This window comes from Pagrus pagrus (assembly GCF_965226575.1).
Source record: "Pagrus pagrus genome assembly, chromosome: 5".
Taxonomy (NCBI): domain Eukaryota; kingdom Metazoa; phylum Chordata; class Actinopteri; order Spariformes; family Sparidae; genus Pagrus; species Pagrus pagrus.
Genome location: NC_140189.1, coordinates 32,380,194 through 32,400,836, shown reverse-complemented (window position 1 = coordinate 32,400,836; position 20,643 = coordinate 32,380,194). Strand labels below are relative to the sequence as shown.

At 41.4% G+C, this 20,643-nt stretch overlaps 1 protein-coding gene across 3 annotated transcripts in view; it reads left to right on the top strand.

Annotated features, from left to right (window-relative positions):
• Positions 1-20,643, top strand: part of slit3 (slit homolog 3) — a 266,581-nt gene that overhangs the window by 11,848 nt on the left and 234,090 nt on the right. For all 3 annotated transcript variants that reach the window (XM_084353294.1, XM_084353293.1, XM_084353292.1), the window contains 3 exons: positions 7,589-7,660; positions 14,781-14,852; positions 19,525-19,596. Coding sequence is in view for 2 of the 3 variants with exons in the window: in XM_084353293.1 (XP_084209419.1) it covers positions 7,589-7,660; positions 14,781-14,852; positions 19,525-19,596 (216 nt within the window). In the remaining variant the exon portion in view is untranslated. The remainder of the gene's footprint in view (positions 1-7,588; positions 7,661-14,780; positions 14,853-19,524; positions 19,597-20,643) is intronic.

Below are 20,643 nucleotides of genomic sequence, written 5' to 3'. Positions count from 1 at the left end.
GAATAAAATTGAACCAGATTTAGAGTTCAGGAACTAAAGTCCCTTTATGGAGTGAAAGTGAGTGTCCTTCTCTGTAGGTAAAATATTTTACTGACTGATGGCTACTTTGCCGTCATGGTCTCAGCTCCCCTCCTCTCGCCTTTCCTCTCCTCTTTTGGGTAAGAAGTTCTCCCATCTTTTGTTTAATTCCTCTTTAGCATTGTTAGCATTCTAGACATTGCATGTGTCTAGAATAAGCCAAGATTCTTACCCGTTCTGATTAATGTGTGGTGATGAACTTTTGCCAGAAAAAATGTTAAATGTCAAGTGTCAGAATGTTTTCCACGAAGCATTCGGAGCCTACGCGAGAAATAATCTCCCACAGTGGGGTCAGTGTTATGCTGTCCTGGCTGTAAAAACCCGTCACACCAGGCAAGCCATTGTCTTCCAGGCAGATTTCGCTCAGCGGTGTAAGCAAATGTTTGCTTTAGCTCTGTAAATTCTGCTGTGGCTGAGTTTGATGGCTGTCTGTGAGCATATTACTAGCTTTTAAGCCAGGCTCGAATTATTCAGTTGCTTTTTTTAAATTTAGATTCATTTGGTTACTGGAGATGTTGAGCGTTTATATCCTCCAAACAACAAACAAACAACATGATTGATGTGAAGACTGTGTGTGCTTGGTTTTAAAAGGCTGTGTCACCAGCAGACACATGAGTTCCAGAAGGATTATGTTTGAGTTATGTGTCGCTATGATGGGAGTTTTATCCATCACTTGGACAAATGAAAGGAGCGAGAGGAGCGAGAGTGAGAAGCGATGGGCTGGAGAAAATGAAGTGGAGACTAATGGAGTGAAGAAAAGATACAGATAGTGAGGTATATCCAGTTAATGCATCCAGAGAGACCAGCCGTTGTTTGGTCCGTACAAGAATCCCACAAAGATGATTCCTCTGTTGCTTTCCTACTACACATCCCCTCCTCAGTGCTGCAGCCAGGGTTTTAGAAAAACCAGAAACTAGTGTTGTGAGTGCCAAATTGAAAGATTTCAAAAAAACGTTTTTGTTTATTGTATTTTTCATTTAAATGTTCCACAGTGCTTTTGTCCGACAGCCTAAATGATGTTGTAAAGCTTTTGCCACACTGAATTAAATAAACCTGGTGGTGACACATTGAATCATCTTGTTTATTTATGTTTGCCCTGGAAAATATCAAGTTTATGGATACTGATTTTATATTGCTCTGAACCTTTTGTCTGTACTCGCTTGAACACAAGCCTTTTGCCGTCCGTATGATGTGAGTGCCCAAAACGTCTTAGTGATGATTGCTGTGTATCCCCGAGAGCAGTTCTGTAATAGGAGAGAGTTCAGTACCTATTAGCATCACTATGACGGAGATTCAAAACAGCAGTAAACGGTTGCACAGGAGAGACCCAAATTTTCCAAACGCTATAGGCTCTTGTAGACAATACATGGTCTGCAAACAGAGACAGGGACTGAACATGTCATTCTTTTGATTGCTCTCCATGATTACATATTTGGATATTTTGATTTATGTGACATATAATCGTTTATACAGCAACAAAGAGGATAAAATTGAATTTTCTACATTACTCAGTCAAGGTCTCTTCTTGTAGTCATGCATTCTTCATCCTAAGCTTGTTAAACTAAATATGTAAACTGCCATTTTCTATCCAGTTTAACGTCAACCAAGATAGTTGTTTTACCAGCTGGCTGAAGCTAAAGTCTGCATCTCATATATTCATATATTCTCGCTCCAAATTCATAAAATTCGGCAGCTTGGTCAGTGGCCTTAAGCTTCAAACTATGACACTGCACCTGCCCCCGCAGTGTCAGTTTTGAGTGTGAAGGGCTCCGTGGTGTGGTTTGAATAATACATAACATGCAACGTCTGGTTAGACTTTCAATATAAAGCCTGCCGACAAACAGTTCACATAGTATGACATATTATGACTTTGTGCGTTTGTGCGTGTTTTGGTTAGGTTTTGACACTACAACTACTTGGTGAGGTTTAGACTCCAAAACTACCTGGTTAGGTTTAGAAATTACATCATTCTTTGGGCTAAACTACAAGCAAGTTACCCAAATGACGTATCTCACATTATTAATTAACGTGACATCACTCACGTAAACCTAAGTGACAGAAGTTTGACATTTATGTACTTTAACTTGCATACTTAATGTTACATGAATTAAAAACAAATCACTCTTAACTCTTGGTCACAAACTGAACCCTGTTCTCCAGAGGTAAAGATCTATGAATGACCACCCCAGCCCCGACCTTCGACATTTCTTTTTCTGCTTTAGAGCGGCGCTTCACGAAGTGTCGCTACAGCGTGTCTACAGCATCAGACTTACAAGCGTAGGGCCGCTGACCAGGCTGCTGTATTTGATGCGTTGGGAGTGGGAACTGGCTGTAGATATGTCACTCTTTGACTTTTATACTGAAGAAACTTTGCTTGAAATCTGAAAATATGTCAACACTTCCTTTTTTTCCCAAGTTTCCATATTGTCGCACTAATTCATTTCTACATGAGGCCTAGTTACATTCCCCATAACTCCTGTTTAAGGTTTCTCATCTATTTCTGATATTTGATCACTTAAATCATTGATCTTGGTGCCCAGTACTGTATTCAAAGTTTTAATGTGCTTCCAGAAAAAAAATCATAAACACCAACTACTTGTCTTCAACCATTACTGGTGTATAGACATGCACCTATGTGCAAAGTAAGAAAAGGAGTACATGTTTAAGTTCATCTAATTAAGTCATTATCAATCATGTAGCAGAAAAAACTTGGTGTTTTCTGTCCTGAATGGTTTTGGCTTCAAGCTGCCTTCTCCCTCTGTCCTGATCGGACCCCAAAGGGTTTAATCTAACATAATGCTGCTGCTGTCTTTTAAGCTTCATATCAAGTGAGGTAACAATTAGTGATTAGATCCAAAAAGTCTGTGCAGGTCTCCCCTTGTCGTATCCAGAGATTTGAAGTGGATGGATTACGGTTGTAACGCAGGCTGATGGTGAAGCAGCTTGACGCCTGCCCCCTGCTTCTGGTGACAGACGCGCTGTAGAGCGTGGGGCTCACAGGAAAAGGAAGAAGGCAATTAGGATTCCTTGCGTAACTTGGAGATTTAGAGAGCGAAATTGAGCATACCTAAGAGAGAGAGAGAGAGAGAGATGGATGGAGAACAAGAAAGAGGGAATGAGAAATTGAAGTGCTACAAGAGCTTTGTGGAAAATAACAGGAGATTAGGACAGGAAGCAAACGCATTCGGAAACGAAGCGTTGGATGCAGAACAACAAAGGATAAAAGGGAAAGGATGGAGAGATAAGGATGCAGTGCCTGATAGAGTGAGAGAAAAAAGTAGAACAAGGAAATGTCACAGTGTTAAGAGTTAGAACAGAGAGAGGAAACTGTTCGCAGTAGTTAGTCGTTATTCCTCTTTTGGGTGCGAGATTGAAAAAGACAGAGGGCAAAGGTCAAGGACGGATTGAGATAAGGGGACGCAGAGAGAAAGAGAAACACAACTGACCGGCCAACAACCCGGCGTGTCAAACATTTTAACTCATGTATTCTCGTAATATTTCACGGTTTACCACAGCGGCGGTCGGTTCAACTCTTCATTCCATCGAGCTCTCGGGAGTCTTTGTCACCTGATCTGTCATTTGTTTAACATTCCTCTCTAATAGTTATTCCTCTGTTTTTTCTCAGTCTCTGTGGTGTAGCCAACCAATAAAGCTGTGCTGTAAATGAATCAGCCCCCCCACACACACCAAACCTGTGTGTGTGTGTGTGTGTGTGTGTGTGTGTAAAGTCAAACCAGTATGCCGGCCCAAAGCAGCCAGACTGTAAGGTTGACTGGTTTCAGTGGTCTGGGGTGAGATGTGGTGGGCGGCTGTCTGTGCCTTTGTGTGTGTGTGTGTGAGTGTTGTAAGGTATATTAATTCCCTGAGCACCTGCTGTTTGCATTCTTGTCTTATCCCATCGTCACAAACACACACACATGTGCGCCTTACCTCTGCCTCTAATGGAAACAAACAGTGGTTAGAGCTTTTGTGTTAAAGCCTCTCGTTAGTTGTCTGACTGCCAGCTGGTCAGTTAAATTTAAAGCTAAGTTAAGCTTTACAGCTGGGTGGGGTGGACACCCACACTTCAGCAGACCAGGTGCATAAAAAAGGGCTGCCTAGCTAGCTTGCAGTCATTCAGATCCTCTGCAGCACTTTTTATAGGCTGAGAGTAGAAATGTTCCATTTTAAAGCCTTTATCGACCGATACTGATGACATGCCGAGGCCTCACTTTACCATATCTTAACTGCACAACACTCTCACACCTTCCAAGGTACCAAGAGTGGATGCACTCCTGAAAAGGTAGTGTGGGGTTATGAATTTTTTGAGAATTTTTTACCCTGCATGTATGAGGCTAATGGTGGGGCTTTACGTTAGCTGAGCAGAGCACTCAATTTGTGCTTTCATCATTGCTGACTGGCGTTAGTTGTTTTATTAATCCCTCACAATCATTGTCTCACGCACCAGATGTGAGACTACCAGCTGATTTAACGTTTATGTACGCAATTCAGAGAGTAAGATTGTGGTACAGCTACGCCTCATCCTTCATATATGTTCCTCTGCGGCATTATTGATTTGTCTCTTATACGTTAATAACCTTCAGTTTTGTGTCAAATAATGACCCACCCACTGTGCACTCAGTTTACTCAGCTGTCAGTCACAGAATAAAATTGATCCACGAGCTGTACATCAGTACAACAGCTACAGCAAGATTTAAAAATAAGTGAAGAATATGATATGACAAATTTAAATAGGTCCTATTATTAGATCTGGACATTAAAATCCAGACAAATCAGTTGAGTCCTTTACTGGATTTTACTGGAAAAATAAAACACAGAGTTTTGTAGTTTACTGTCCTGGCACTGGAAACAGACATCTCAGTATGTAGAAGTTACCACAGTATTAGTTACATATGTAAGTTTGCTGAGGGGGTAAAACATGAATTAATGTTTATTTTAATGACTAGACGACGTCATTCTGTACACCTTACATCTCATTTTATTTCATAGTACATTACAGCCTGTTTTATCAGTTAATTTCACACTACATCTTGTTTTTTCTGCCAGTGGCCTTGAAGTTTTAGGCGGTGATGCTGATGCCATCGTTCTCCACCTGGCCATGTGTCCTCACTGTTTGTTTGTCTCCAGAGCGGTTTCCCTGGTGAGAGCAGAAGTTTCCACTGTGAACAAGAGAAAGATGGAGATAAGGATGGAGAGATTAGCTGAGACGGCAGAGGAAAAAAGAGAAGCAAAGGAAAAATGTAGCCGACTGTAAAAGAGTGAAAGATTGAGATAAAAGAGGAGAGATTAGGGGGCAAAGAGAAAAACAGAGGAAGGCGAAGAAAAAGTGTTTAGTCAACTGTGAAACAGTGATAGATAAGACAAGAGAGATTGAGAGAGGGGGACACAGTAAAGGGGGAGATTAGAGAGAAAAAGAGTGGCGTGGAGAGGATGGCTGGGAACACGGAGAAAAGCTGGCAGTGAACGAGTGACACATTGACATTGAAAAGCTGTGACTGGAGGAAAGGAGAGACTTGAAAGATGAGGGGAGGGAGAGAAAAAACCTGAAAGATTGTCACCAAATGTGAAAAGATAAGGAGAGATAGATAACAAAGTGGTAAGACAGGGAGGAGGAGGTGGATGGAGGTGAAGTGATGAGGAACACAAGTTTTCAGATTGGATTCTGCCTCAGAGTCACTCGACAGTGAAGAGTGGATATTTGATATTGCAAATCAACAAGGGGAAAAAAAAAATCTGTTTCTTTCATCATGGAAGCTGCTCTTTCCTCAAGCTGAAAATGATAAATCAATGCTGTATTGGGTTTTTTTCACCACGTCCAAGAAGGCTTATCAAGCTGCCTCGCTTTCCAAGGAACTGGCAATTACACACATGCTGAAAGCCTGTGACAAGAACCAGCAGCATCGAGTCTGGATGATGGTGAAGTGGCTTGCTTTGGTCTCTTAAATGCACTGGCAAGATGGATGAGACTCAAAGTCATTGTACATTTCTTTTCTGCTTTTTATATTTTCTCATATTATCGCTGCTTCCAAATGTTTGGACGACTTTATGATGTGGGGCTTATCTATGATTATAATGAAAGCAACGTCACCGTACCTCAGAGAGCTTTTTGATTGCAAAAACTTCCAGATAATTATTTTGGCATTTTATGCTTTATTAGAAAGACAGCGTGAAATGAAGGGGGAGAGAGAAGGGGAGTGACGTTAGGATTACATGGTCAGCACCTTAAACCTCAGGCCTCAAGGGAGACAGGTTGTAAAACTTGATTTAGAAATGAGGTCACATGTTATTGCAAAAAAAATACCTCATTATTGGAACAGGGGTTAGCGTTATGAAAATACATTGGGCTACGCAAAAAACTGAGAACTTATTTGTTGAAGCTTATGATTTATATCTCTGTCTGTGCTGTAGTGGGTGGGAGTCTTTGATCAGCGGTCCTTTTATGTGACCTCCCATTGTATCAGATGAGATACTGGATCTATTTAATACCTGTTGTGGACCCAGAAACACATTCTGGGCTTTGGGAGGTGCTGCCTTCGCCCACACCAGCCCTCCCTGTCTCAGGCCGGGGTATGGCTCTTATTAGTGTTCCCTGCCATGGCTGCTTGGGGAAAACCTTTTGAAACCTAATATGGTCTTAAATCAGATTTATAAATGTTTAGGTGTATTATGAAAAACACACATGCAGGCCGCCTTGGCAAAACCAGACTTTGTTTATGTGTATGTGTGAGTGTGTGTGTGTCTGCGAGTGAGAGAGGGCAAGTGAAAGCTCTGGAAGCGAGGGGAAAGAGCCGTGTGTGTGAAATAAGAGAGAAAATTGTGTGTTGTTTGTCTGCGCTCTCTTGTGTGTGTGTTTTTTTTTTTCTTGCTCTAATTCCTCCAGTACGACAGCGTTTCAATAAACAGCGTACCCTTATAAAGGGAACCAGTCTATACACACACACTCAGGCAGTCAGTTCATGTTGCAGTATGCATACATTGTGCAGCCCGTAGTTAAAACAGATTGAATGACAGCCAGGAAACACGATAAGCTTTTAAACTCTGATGATGGAAAGAGAAAATAATTTCATCCCACTTTTTTTTTTTCTCTGCTGGAAAATTTGCTTCTCAATAATTCGGAGCAGCGGGAGCTTGTGTGTGTGTGTGTGTGTGTGTGTGTGGACGTGTGAGTGTGTGTAATTCTCCCAGTGCCTGTACGGTAGGAGTGTTTGTGTGTTTTGGTTTGTGTTTGTTTGTGTTTGTATGTTTGTGTGTGTGTGTGGGCTCGAATGCTGCGGGCCATTCTCACGCTCTGTCCTGCTGCCACATTCATTAATTTGACTTGAGTGAGAACACACAAACACACACATTGACTTAGCGTGCCTTCACTGAAGTTCACTTGCTTTTTTAGCATTTTTTTTTTTTTTTACAATGAAGTTGTTTGCTTTCAAGATACACTGTATTATATTGATATTGTTTAGGTACTGTTAGATTTTAAAGATCAGATTTGTGACCTCTGTGTTTCTCTCTGTAGGGATTTGAACAGAAACAACATCACCAGAATCACCAAAGTGGACTTCTCCGGCATCAAGAACCTCAGGATTCTGTAAGTTTGTTTCTTCTTTGTTTGTTTCAACATTTTGGGTGATAAAACATGAAGTACTGTTGAGATGACTCAAAGGTTTTTAAGCCTGGTTGTTCATCAAGTTCATACTGAGTTCATGCAAGATAACGGGCCTCAAAAACTACTTTCTGTATTGCTCATATGAGTTAGCGAAATCTGTTTGTATGACGTGTTCTTGCATGAGGCCCAGTGACTTATCTGTATAGTTCATTTTAAGTGCCTACTGTGTCCAAATAGGACTACAGTAGGTTGAAACAATACTTAAGTTGTCTTTGATCACCTATGAAATAGCTAAAAGAACATGCTCCTGCAAATAGTTCAGAAGCAGCCCAGTCGCCAGGAGAAAAACAAATTGAAAGTTAATGTTTTTGCAAACCACTGATTCGATCACTATTCAGCGTGTCATAAGCTATGCAGCATCCGGACATGTCTACGAAACGTGTGATATCAAGTTCACCATACTTGTTTATGACCTGACTTTAATATCAGGATGTGGAAGTTATGATGTTGGAGTTAGCGAGAATGGTGCCAAGCCAGTGACCACAGTTTGACACTGTGTTTCAATATTTGTAAATGTGAAACCGCTGGATATTTTTTGACAAAGGACCACAGTGTTTCAACATTTGTGACACCGCTGGATGTTTTTAAGGACCTCAGGACAACTTCCATCCCTGTCTGTGGCAAAAAGAGCTGAAAATTATTGAGGAGTAGTCATAACACAAAGACCTCTGTGCGTTACTGCAGTGGTTGTTTGGTTGTTTGTAATTGAACATAAAGAAAACCAAAGTTACAACGTAAAGAAATCAAAAATTTTTGCAAAACGTGAATTGCCAACACTTATTGTTGTGCTTGGGTTATTGAAAACAGACGTGCTATCTTAAAGAAAGCAGTTTACCTAAAGCAACGTGGACTTTGTATCCTGTGGGTCTCACACTCCTTTGGCGTGACACTGTTGTACTGCTGCAGAAAATCTATGTACAAGTAGATGTACGGTCACACAAAGGTAGTATTGGTTTCTTTCAACCATGAATGTGATCTTTCTCTTACCTCGCCTTGTATCTTTAGTTGTATAAACATCTTCTGTCAACCACACAACTGGCACATCAGAAAATGCTCATGTAAGTTATTTATTTATAAGGTCCTTTCAAACAACATATTCAGTCTTTGAGCGAGCTTGATGTTGAATCTACCAGCAGGTCTATTATGGCCTCTTTCTTTTTCCTTGCTGTGACCTGCATTTGTTTCTTTACAAGGAATCCCATTAACAAAAAAACTGCCATGCTGGAGCAATTAGGCAAATGCTATATTTACCTAATAGGCCAGTATATGGCTATAGGGGAAACAAGTCTCCATAAAATAGAGTTTCCCATCCTAATGAGGGATTTCAGGGCAGGAGAGAATGTAAGTGCCCTATCCAAGGAGTCGAATTTTGTAATTACTGAATATTTACAAGGCTAAATAATAGAGTAATCGTGAGCTGACATGCCAGTAACAAGCAGCAAGACTCCTATTTGTTAAACAAGCAACACGACAACAAGATGTTAAACCGGTGCGGACATGACTATACGGAGAGATTTAACAGCTGAAAAAAAATTGGCAATTTCTGGACAATTGTTAGTGAGAAATTCTGAGTCACTGCTCATGTGAAACAGTAAATAAAAAAGGTAATGTGACTCACAATTCTCTATTGTCTTCCATGTTTCTCTGAATCATGGGAAATGTTGAACTTTTAAAGTTTTGCAATAGTGAGACATCAGAGATACCAGAAGGCCTTTGGAAATATGAAATAAGCAACAAAAACTTTTGAGGTTGTTTAAAGCTGCACAAAAGGGATTAGTTTGAATTTGAAAACAAAATGCACTGCGTATGTTGATGAAGGTTCTCAGTCAGTGTTAAAGGATACCTTCACAATTTTTAAGTCTATCTTGAAACAGTCATCACATGGTGATATTTACATTGAAAGGTTTTTGGTTCACTGTAGTTGTTTCTTCTCATGCTTCTAAGTTTGATGCTGTAGATACCTTTCCTGAAGACATTTTGCCTCTCATCCAAGAGGCTTCTTCTAACTGGAGGGGAGCTTTTTAAACTCTGTGTGGGAGTGTCCTCACAGAGTCGTTAAGGACACGTGTGAGCTCTGAGTTTCAGAGTCGTTAGGGCCACTTGTGGGTTATTGACCCAACCGACCTTCATGTGGGTTGCTAGGGCTACAGTAGGTGAGCCCAGGTGTGAATGGTTGTTAAGCTGTCTGTGGAGAGAGCTCAGTAACGCATTGTAGTGGTTGATAAGTGATGTCGTAGGCCACCTCCAAAATTGACAACGTTAATAACAGTCCAGAAGTCACAGTAAGTCATAATATGTGTCCTGTTTGTCAGCCAGCTTTATTTTGAAAGTCTTGGACTAAACATGTAGTTGTCAGCAAACATCGAAAACTGACATTTTATTTCCAAAGCGTTGACCTCCTCTCCTCCGCCTGTGTAAAATAATCAACTGGCAGCATCAAGTTATCACTGATGTAACTCCTGCTTGTCTGACTCGTCGTATCTAAACAGCTGCACTCAGTGGAGTGTGACTCCTCGTCTGCTCTCAGCTGTCCTAATTGACGTTAAGGGCTCTTTCAGTCTTCAGCCTCAAGTGGCTCAAATGTGTGTTTGTGTGTGTGTATGTGTGTGTGTGTGTGTGTGTGTGTGTGTGTGTTAGGCCTATAATAACTATAATCACCGTTGGCTTCATGCAGCTTCCCTCCTCACTCTGTTTTAACCAGACCGGCCGATAAAAATACACTCCCAGGACAAACTACGCCGAAGAGTGGAAATATGTTTATGCATGTGTGTTTTTGCATTTAAAAGTGCATTTGTTCAAATATAACCAAACTTGTGCGAAGCATGGTGGATAAAGATTACGTGCTGTCTGTCAGATAATGTTACAGGTTTTATCGATGTGTGTAACAGAGAAGGAGAAAGAGAGAAAACTTCATTTTGCATCCTGTGCACTTTAGACAGGGCGAGGACCTGTGTGTGTGCGTGTGTGTGTGTGTGTGTGTGTGTGTGTGTGTGTGTGTGTGTGTGTGTGTGTGTTTGCGTGTGGTGGGGCAGCAGCTCGTTTCATGTGGTTGGTGATAAACTGCTGTGACATTTCCCCACTCTAAATCTCTTAAAGAAATGGGGAGGCGATGGCTTGGGAAAGAGGAGATAGAGTCTGAGAAAGTACACACTCAGACACATGCACATACACACACACATGCCCACGCACGCTCGCTCTCACACACACGCATTGTTGCATATGATACCAATGGATGGACAAAAAGGCATACATGGTCACACAGAGTGTAGCCTTTACCCTTATCTGTAGTCAAATAGGTATTACTGTTACTTAGCAGACATCTACACACACACACACACACACACACACACACACACACACACACACACACACACACACATACAGAAAATGCCTACTTCTTGGATTCCTGCTCACTTAAGCCTTACATACATCCCATGGGAAAAGTTTGCATGTCGTTTAACGCTCCTTACATTCTTCCCAGGGAAGGCTAATGGCTGCAGAAAGAAAGTGTTTCTTAATGCCCGTGCTCATATACAGGCTCGTAATTATTGTTAATTAGCCCCGTGAAAATACTTGACCATTACAGCTAATCAGACTTCTGTTAAACACTTCAACAAGGACTGCATGATTGTGATATTTTACCTTGTTATTCTGTGATATGTATACTGTTAAATGAGAAATACAGGATTTTTCAAGCGCTCGACTGAGGGCTATGCACGAGATGTCACAGCAGGCAGACGTCACCGTGGTTACATCAAGAGTGTTAATGCGAAATAGAAAAATAACATCTAAAATCTGAAAAATTTGCCTTACCTGACATTGCACATCCTGCGATGTGGATGCTGATATGATACACTGTGCAGCCTTACCACAATCAAACTAACCTGCAGTGTACTGGACATACAACGTGACGTATCATGTCGTTTTAGATTTACAAACGTATTATCTGACCTCATTAAAGTGCCTTATTCCACAGTTTGAATCTTGTTAAACCTGCTGTAAGCCTTGTCGTTGTTTGAGCTCTCTGCACATTCCCCCGAGCAGACTGGACCGTCTCCTTATGGAGTCCTCTGTCCTGATTGGATAAAGTGGGCAGGGATACCAGAAGATTTCTTTTTTGTCTCTTACTGCATGAGCAGGGGGAGGAGATATATGGGTTACTGGCAAAACATTCTGCAACAGCGATTACTGTTGGAATACAGAGCTATTGAACACTTATCTTAATAAGAAAATAACGCTTACAGCAGCTTTGAATCAGAGCAGTCAGACCGTCCCAGCTTGTCCCTGCGTGCATACTCAATGCGCAACACTTAGCGTAATGTGTTTGGCATCCTCACATCACAAGATATATTCCAGATTGCGGCGAAATTGAGTAATTCCAAACAAATTTGGACGTAGGTGAAAACTTGTGCTTGATATTGAACATTTGGCTGGGAAACGTTTAATGTGGTTTCACCCGTTGTGTGTAAACAACAAGTGAAGTTAATATCCCCTGAAGTATTTCCTGATTTGCTGCAGAGGCCAAGCGCTCTGCGTTTGCCACAAGGTAGCGTGACATCATTGTACGTTTTTTTAATGGATGCTAAAACTTTTCTAATATGGTCGAGTGAAACAGTTATTAGACACACCAGGCCCCACACACATGAAATCAATACTTGTTTTCTCTCTTTTCTCCATCTCCCCGTCGATGAGTAATGCCTGATACAGACCAATATAAAAACAATACCTCATCCGAACGATATGCCAGTATCGACTCCCCACACCATGTGTTTGGCTTCGGATCCGCTGCCTTTCTAAACCGCTTTCAATAAATCAGCGTGCGGTTGATCCTCTCGTTTGGACAAATAAACTCTGATAGTTACTCAAAGTTATGTCTTGATGTAGCTTGCTTCGGAGTTTACGAGATACGCTTTTCTATCAAGATGGAGAGAATACAGCTAGACTAGAGTAAACATGGTGGTTTTTACGCTGGCTCGACTGTAATTTATGACTGATGAGGCTCGAGTCTGAACTGTGCACATGTTTACATGCGTGTTAGGGTATTCTTGCTACCAGTGCGTAACTCTGTACCTGTGTTCAACCTCCGTATGTTTACACACAAATCTGACATTGCTCATTAGTGCTGGGTGTCTATGTCTATGTCTCGTCTATACAGTATGTATAGTATTTGTGCCTTGTTTAGTGTGTGTTTGCCTTTTTTTCCCAACTGGCATCACTTTTATGTACTGTGTGTTTGCACTTGTGTGTGTTTGTGTGTATACACTTGATTAAGCATGCTGGTTGTTGGAAGCCGATGGATATATATTTTTTTTATTCATATATTTATTTTCAACAACTTTTTTCCCAAGATATGTTTGGTGCTGTCGTGATTAGATTAAATACATTTCCCCCTGCGATTATGCACCCAGAAGTTGTCATCTTTCCTGCTGCAAGTAGATGCAAAGTACAAAAATAGTCGTGATTCAAACTAAACTAAAGAGAAAAATGGACAGAAAATGCCTGAAGCCTTCTCCGGAGTCCCGGTGCATAATGAGAGAGAGAATAATAACTACAAAACCCTTTTTTTTGCATTTTATCCAGTGTTCTGCATTATTGATATTTTGGGATTTTCACCTTTTTTTGTATTTGTTTATTTTATTTTATTTATTTCAATTAGCATACACATACAATTACTTAAAATCCAGATAATGAAAAAGGCAAGAGATCAGTGTCAGGAGAGGTCAAGAAGTCATCACACTTACACAACCAGTCAGTCGACAGTGATCCAATAAAAAACACAGACATAGATGAAATTATGAGCTCTTAACATGTCCTTCCATATTCTATAATAAAATACAAGCAAACGCCCTTTAAAAATGTCCTTGAATGCACGTTTTTGTGAGTTTGTTATGTTTCTTTCTAAACAAGTGCATGTTTCAGTCCAACAGATTTGTGTCTGTGTGTGTTTGTGTGTGTGTCCTGTGTGTGTATGTGTGTTTATGTAAAGAGCCGGTATGACATACGGATTAATGGCTGTACTTCAGCTGCATGTTTAAACATTATCACTGAAAGAATACTTAAAGGAAGGTCGTGCTTAAACAATTCAAAGTCCACATGGCAGGCCAGACGTCGTCTCTTTTGATGCAGCTTCTTTAAGCTTCCTCTGCTATCTCTGCCTTTCTTTAACATCTCTCTTACTCAATCCATCTTGTCATCGTGGGTCTCTTCATCTCCTCTCTCTTGCTGCCTCCTCCTTTTCCTTCCTCTGCCTCTCACATCAGCCACGTTTTCCCTTCGATTTCCCCCTCCTCTCCTCTCTCTCAGGAGATGTCACTCTTAACATCCTCAGACAGAGAATATAAACACACATATCTGTACTCTTTCCCATCTGGAAAACCTTAAATCGCCCCAAAAAACATGACAACACAGACAAAGCGGAGAAGAAAAAAAGAGGAATATTCATTACACTGGGAGCGCCACTGGAAAGACAGACGAGAAGAAGCTATCCGCTGAGGGGTTGAAGAGGGATGGGTTGTTAATTGTTTGTTTTGGCTCACTTCTTTGTGACGTTTTTGAAACGCCGCATGTCTTAAACTTTCTAAACTTTTGTCTCACGCCAGATTCGTTTGTTCGGAGTAATGATCGGTTGTTTATACAGCCAGTTTTTTTAAAAGTGCAAGTGTCTCTCTCGATGTTTGAAGTCTCTTTATTTGTATCTGGCAAGCGGCTGATTTTTCTGTTTCCACTGTCCAGTAAATGAGATTTATCTGGCGTTTCATCCTTTGGCTTGCACGTCTAGGTCAGCTTGGAACGCTGGGCCATGGATAGTTAATCAGTTACATGCTTGTCCCTCAGTTTGATATTTAAATTAAAACATTTCTAAGACAGCTGCAACTGCTTCATGTTACTGATAATTTGCATTGCCTCCTTTCACACTGAATGTTATTTCTCTCTTGTGTTGACTTGTCTGCTGGTATTTCTTTTGACTTGTGGGTTTGTTTTAGATGTGATAATAACTACAACTGTTGGTCTCTTCTCTGTGTCCTCATCTCCATCGCTACAGTCATCTGGAGGACAACCAGATCACTGTCGTCGAGCGAGGAGCCTTTCAAGACCTCAGACTGCTGGAGAGGCTGTAAGTACAACATCTTCACCTGCTACCTGTTGTGTGTGAGTGAAAAAAGACGCACTCCAAACTTAAAGTATTTCAGGCATGTAAAAAACCCACCAGGGCTACAAAAATGCACACACATAAACATCCAGGAATAGGCGTACATGCACACATGCAAACACAAACGCACACACGTGCAAATATTTGATCCGCTACGGCAGATTTTCCCATCTTGTCAAACATACACACACTTGTGTCCAGTCTGTAAGACACACAAAGAGTGTACCTGGATGATACCCAAATCCATCCGCTTCACACACACGCTAGGAATCTCTCATAGATATCGCCTCGTTCAGTGTGTGCGTGTGTGTGTGTGTGTGTGTGTGTGTGTGTCCGTCAGCTCACACCAACGCTCTAGTCAATAGAATCGAGGTGTCAGTGCACAACACAACACTTCCCACACACACACCTGCATGTTTATGACTGTGTGCTGGAGGGATGGCAGGGAAGATGTGCTTCCATGTTTCTGCTGTACAGACTGTTTTCTGACAATGTCTTCTAAACACATCACCTGCTTTTTTTCAGATGATGTAACATACCTTCTCGCTGCCATATTAGAGATCTTTAGCATTTATAAATTTGCTTCCTCAGCAGTGTTGAATTCACGCTGGTGGGCTTGGACAGGAGCTGAGAATTTCTTCACTGATATGTCAGTTTATTAACTATTTAAGCTCATTAGGGTTTTTAATTTCCCCTTGTCTTTCCACAGTGTACCTCCCCAGTCTCATAAGTAATGATGTAATGTCTGCCGTGTAGAAGAAAGTTTTGATAGAGCAAGAATGAGGGGGAGAAGGAGATGCTGTCACCCAAAGGGACAGTTCAACCCAAAATCCAAAGTGTTTTTTTCTGCATACATCTAGATTGTTTTGGTGTGAGTTGCCTGGTTTTGGAGATATCAGCTGTCTGCCTTCTCTCGAATATAATGGACCTAGATGGCACTCGGCTTGTGGTGCTCTCAGTGACAAACTGCCCGAACTACACCCATCAATTATATCACCGCGCAGAAGGAAGCGTGCATCTACTGGAGGATGAGAAACTTTGTGCTGATGACAGTGCAGGATGTAAACATTAATAGTGTGCTCTTTGGCTGTACTGTGGCTGTAACGTTAGCTAGCTTAGTTAGCTATCCTCTTGTCCGTGAGTAGATACACAGTTCCTTATGCGTGGTGATATGATTGGCGGGTGTAATTCGGTAAAAGAAGATAATCCCGATATGAAACTGCCCCCAACGATGTCTCTACATTATCTTGAGCCACCTGGTCATGATTTCTGGAGAGAGACATTGCTGTTGAGTTTTTCAGATGTCTTTTTTTTTGGTACTTAAAGCACCACAAGCGTGAGTGTTGTTTAGTTACAGTATATTGGATCCAAGGCCACTCCCTCCAAAACTTGGACACTTAAGGAAAACAGAGATCTAGATCTAGCCCTACAGGCAAAAGGCAAAAACATGTATTTTTGATTTTGGGTTGAACTGTCCCTTTATTTCAGTTCAGGTGACAGCACACTCTTCTGACCCTGGACGGAGGAGATGCTGAGTGGCAGCAACATGTGTATCTTTCTAAATGGAGCTCACACATCCAGTAGAAAGTGAGAGGTGATGGGCTGCTTTAGTGTTTGTCTTTAATGTGGTGTGTCGGGAGGGGTCACAGGTTACAGGGTGGGGGTGGGCACAGGAGGCAACATAGCTGTGGCCAAAACTCACACAAGAGGTGCATCTAAACACTTTGCTTTGTGTGCAATCTTTATTCAGTCTCGTTTGTATGTATGTATCGAGTTTATCGCAGATATTACAGAAGACATTTTGTACTTGACCTAAAGGCCGTCTGAGGAGGAAACTAAAAGTCGTCTTTGTTTTCTTTTTGGCAGAAACTAAGAAGCTTCTGCTGTAGTGATGACGCTAACGAGGGCTTGATTTTCTTTTCACCTCGCTGACAGTGAAATGCTTTTTAACATGCTTAGCTGACAGGTTCTCTGATGTCGTGCCTGTCAGGGTGAAAGTTGAGGGTTGAGAGGTCGTGGTGCTGAGTCTGTGTGATTTATGGCGTCACGATGTGAAAAACATGGAGCTTAGCTAGTCATCTCTTTGGGCGAGGACATTCATGCATGTCAGCACATGATTTATGGAGTCATGGGGATGGTCATTTGGTAATTTAGGGACTCAGGGTTGGCTTGAAATGGACAAAAGTAATGATTAGGTGATTTTTGTTTCTGTATAAGATTTTGTATCCGTGGATATTTTGGAAGAAGAGTAGGGGATTTTTCAAGTAATGCAATTTTTGTAATTTTGTCTTCCTGACTTCTGGATTTTGAGGTAATGGTCCAGTGAGATTAGTTCTCTTAGTGTCCAAACCATTTCTGCTGGACTTATAGGGATAATTTTCCAAGATTTAAAAATACAGTGCCCATGGACTTGTGGTCTGGTTATATTTCAAAGGCTCCAAGTAGAATAAACTCGTCATTATTATTTGAAAACACACAAAGGATTCTTCTCTTTAAAAACTGTAACGGTTTAGCGAGCGAACATCTTAAAATGACTCATAAATGTAATAGAAGCCGATCGTACGCTTGACTTTTCGTACCGGCAGTTATTTTCTGGGAGCAGGGGTCAATTATTTCAAATGGTGGATGTCTCTTTTTGGACTACGGCTCTCTTTCCATCGGTGCACACAGGAGTGAAAGTCAGGGTCTTATTATCATTATCACAGGGGTTAAAAGGTTGGTGTCTGTGTCTTCTCCAGCACAGATTCTACTTAGTGACCCTGTGACCTCTCCACCCGCCTTTTCTTTACGTTTTCCCCTCCACGCCTCGTTTCTCAGCCAAATGCTTTGGTAGCTTGATAACGCTTTCACTCCCTCACGTCACACTGTCTTCATCTATCTCTGCTGCAGCCAACCCCACCCTCCTGCTGCACCCACACACACACACACACACACACACACACAGAAACATCTTTCAGCCTTACACAGTCTATCTTTCACTTTACCCTCACATACACGTGGTCAACACTAGTCTTTCACTCACTCCATCTTCTTCTGCCTCTCATTCCTTTGTAAATAATTGCCATGTGTTCATTTTATAGTCAGTTCAATTTACTCAAACAATGAATGGTATTTTCATGTGAAATATAAGAAGGCATCGGGCCTGAGAAGCTGCTCTTTCTTTTCACTTTAGTTGAGAAACAGTCCCGTAGATTGTTGTTATGTGCTCTGTATTCAGCAAAATTGTCTTTATTGAAGACGAAACAAACCATGCTAGCTGATGAGTTTACACACCTTACCACCTCATGCTCTTACCACCTTCCTCCTGATTGTCCATTACTGTTTGTCTGATACTCGAAGGCTAAGCTCGGACTGCCAGTCCAAATCCCTTTTTTGGCATTTCCAGACTGCATCCAGATTACTTTAAGGAAGTCTGGACAGCAAAAAAAACCTCATGAAATGAAATCCAAATTTAATTTCTGAGTTGGTTTGAAATGTAATTGACATTGGATTTGGCTATGTCGTTACCATAGTTACCTGATGTAGATAAGTTGCTGATGTCTGGACACGTTTGATTGTGTGCAAGTAATGGTACAGACAGTCTGTTTTAGATCAGTCTGAACAAAGCCTACCAATCAAACGCTCTTCAACTTGTGCAGAATGATCACTTGATGATCACGGTAAAGTTATTTTTTTTAATCAGTTTTCGGGTATTTTTTTTTTATGATATAAGACTGTTTATGTGAGCTACACGCACCTGACACCACTTCTTCAAAATCTGAGTTAGAAAAAAGCCTTTATTTAAAAGTGCAAGACCTCTCACATTTATAATGTCTTTACAAATGTTCTTGACAGGAGCAATGCAGGACAGATATGTTATCAATTTTATTAATGAGAAAAAAATAATAAATATGAATTCTTTGGCAAAGCTTTTGCATTTTGTGCATTTTTGTCCTCAGAAAAAAAAATTGTCCACTAAGATTAGATTTATTTTGGCATTTAGATACACAGTGGTTCACTTGGCACTCCTCTAATCCCCTGATTGATGGTACAGTCTGAGATATTTACCAAAATATATTGAGGAAACACTAAAAGTAGTGCTAATAAAGTGAATTAGATTTGGCAAAGCCTTGTCTTTTCCTTATCTCTCAGTAAAGATGACTGGAGGTTACTACAAACCCAAAGTTGTTCCTCCTTTCACTCCCAGGTCAAAGCACAAACAAGGATGATAGCGATAACTGGCTTTGGAGAGCTTACAGCTGGATAACCTGTAACTGACAACACGCACACACACACACGCACACACACACACACACACACACACACACACACACACACACACACACACACACAAAACACAGCACGATAACCTGTAACTGACAACACACACATACACAAAACACAGCATGATAACCTGCAGGTCACGATCACAGGAAACCAGTCAGACATTCCCATGACTTTGACCTTTGAACCATGAACCCGCTGACCTTGTAGGTGATGCCGTCGCCTGGTTGGTGATAGTTCAGTCAACACAACAGCATGAATCTGGGTGATCTATGAGTGTGTGTCTTTGCCCTTTTCTGTTCATGCTGAGATGAGTCTTACAATGTGAAACCTTTTAATGTGAGATATATTTTCTTTCCTTCTCCCTCCACAGTCGACTGAACAGAAACAAACTCCAGTTCCTCCCAGAGCTTCTCTTCCAGTCCAACCCCAAACTAGGACGCCTGTGAGTACACCTTTCTTGTTTTTCCATCTCTCCATCCAGTGGTTTCCTCAAACCCTCCCATCCCTCTCTGACTCTCCCTCGACGACCTTCTCCGTCTCTTTTGATGTGTTACGTGATCCGTTTTGAAAACACGGCCACGGTGCAATGTCAGAACTTTCATCCAGGGGTTGAGGGTTCAAGTCCCACGCCAGGTGACACAGTGCCGCTCTGTGCGCCTGTCGAGAGGTGAAAAAGTGTGTGCGTGTCAGATGTGTATGCATGTGTGTGTGTGTGCACGATTTTAAGAGGTGAAAGTGTGCCTGGAGTGAATGTTTTGCTTGGACCTGGGCGGAATTTTTATTCGGGAATATTGAGTTTTCCCAGAGTATTCAGAGTGTAAGAGCAGGTCATACTGATGCTGAGAAGACTCCCACTTGCCCCGCTTCTCTCTCGTTTTCATCTCACATTCCCAGACACACTCTCTCGCTCTCTCTTCGTGCGTTTCAGTCCCATCTGTGCACCCACCCTGTCTCTGTTTCTCCCCCTGTGCTCTCTCTGTCTGCACTCCGTCTTTCCACTCAGGTTTTCTATTTGTCTTATCCTCAGAGAGGCTCTGTCAGCTTAGGTTGAAGGTTGAAACACCTTCTAAACTTTATGTATGTTTGTATTGGGCTGCTTTCAAGTAAAGCCAGAGGTAGACCCAGTGTGTGTGTGTGTGTGTCTTGTGCATGCTTGCTTTTGACTGTATGTGACTGGAGTTATTATTATGTGCATACTTGAATGTGTAAGTGTGCACATGCATCCACTGTATTAATACACTGTGTCTGCATATCAATGCGTTCAAGTGCGTAGAGAGTGTGTGTGTGTGTTTGTGTGTGTGTGTGTTGCAAGGTGTTAGGATAGGGAATACCAGCACTGGGACATTAAACTTCTCACTTTTCTCACTCTCTTTTATAATGTTTCCATGAGGCAGAACGGCCTTGGAAGCTACTGTTACCTTTCTTTGTTGAAAACGTTTTTTCTTCCCTGTCTGGTCTTTTTTTTGTTTTCGACATTTTTGAAGCTTTA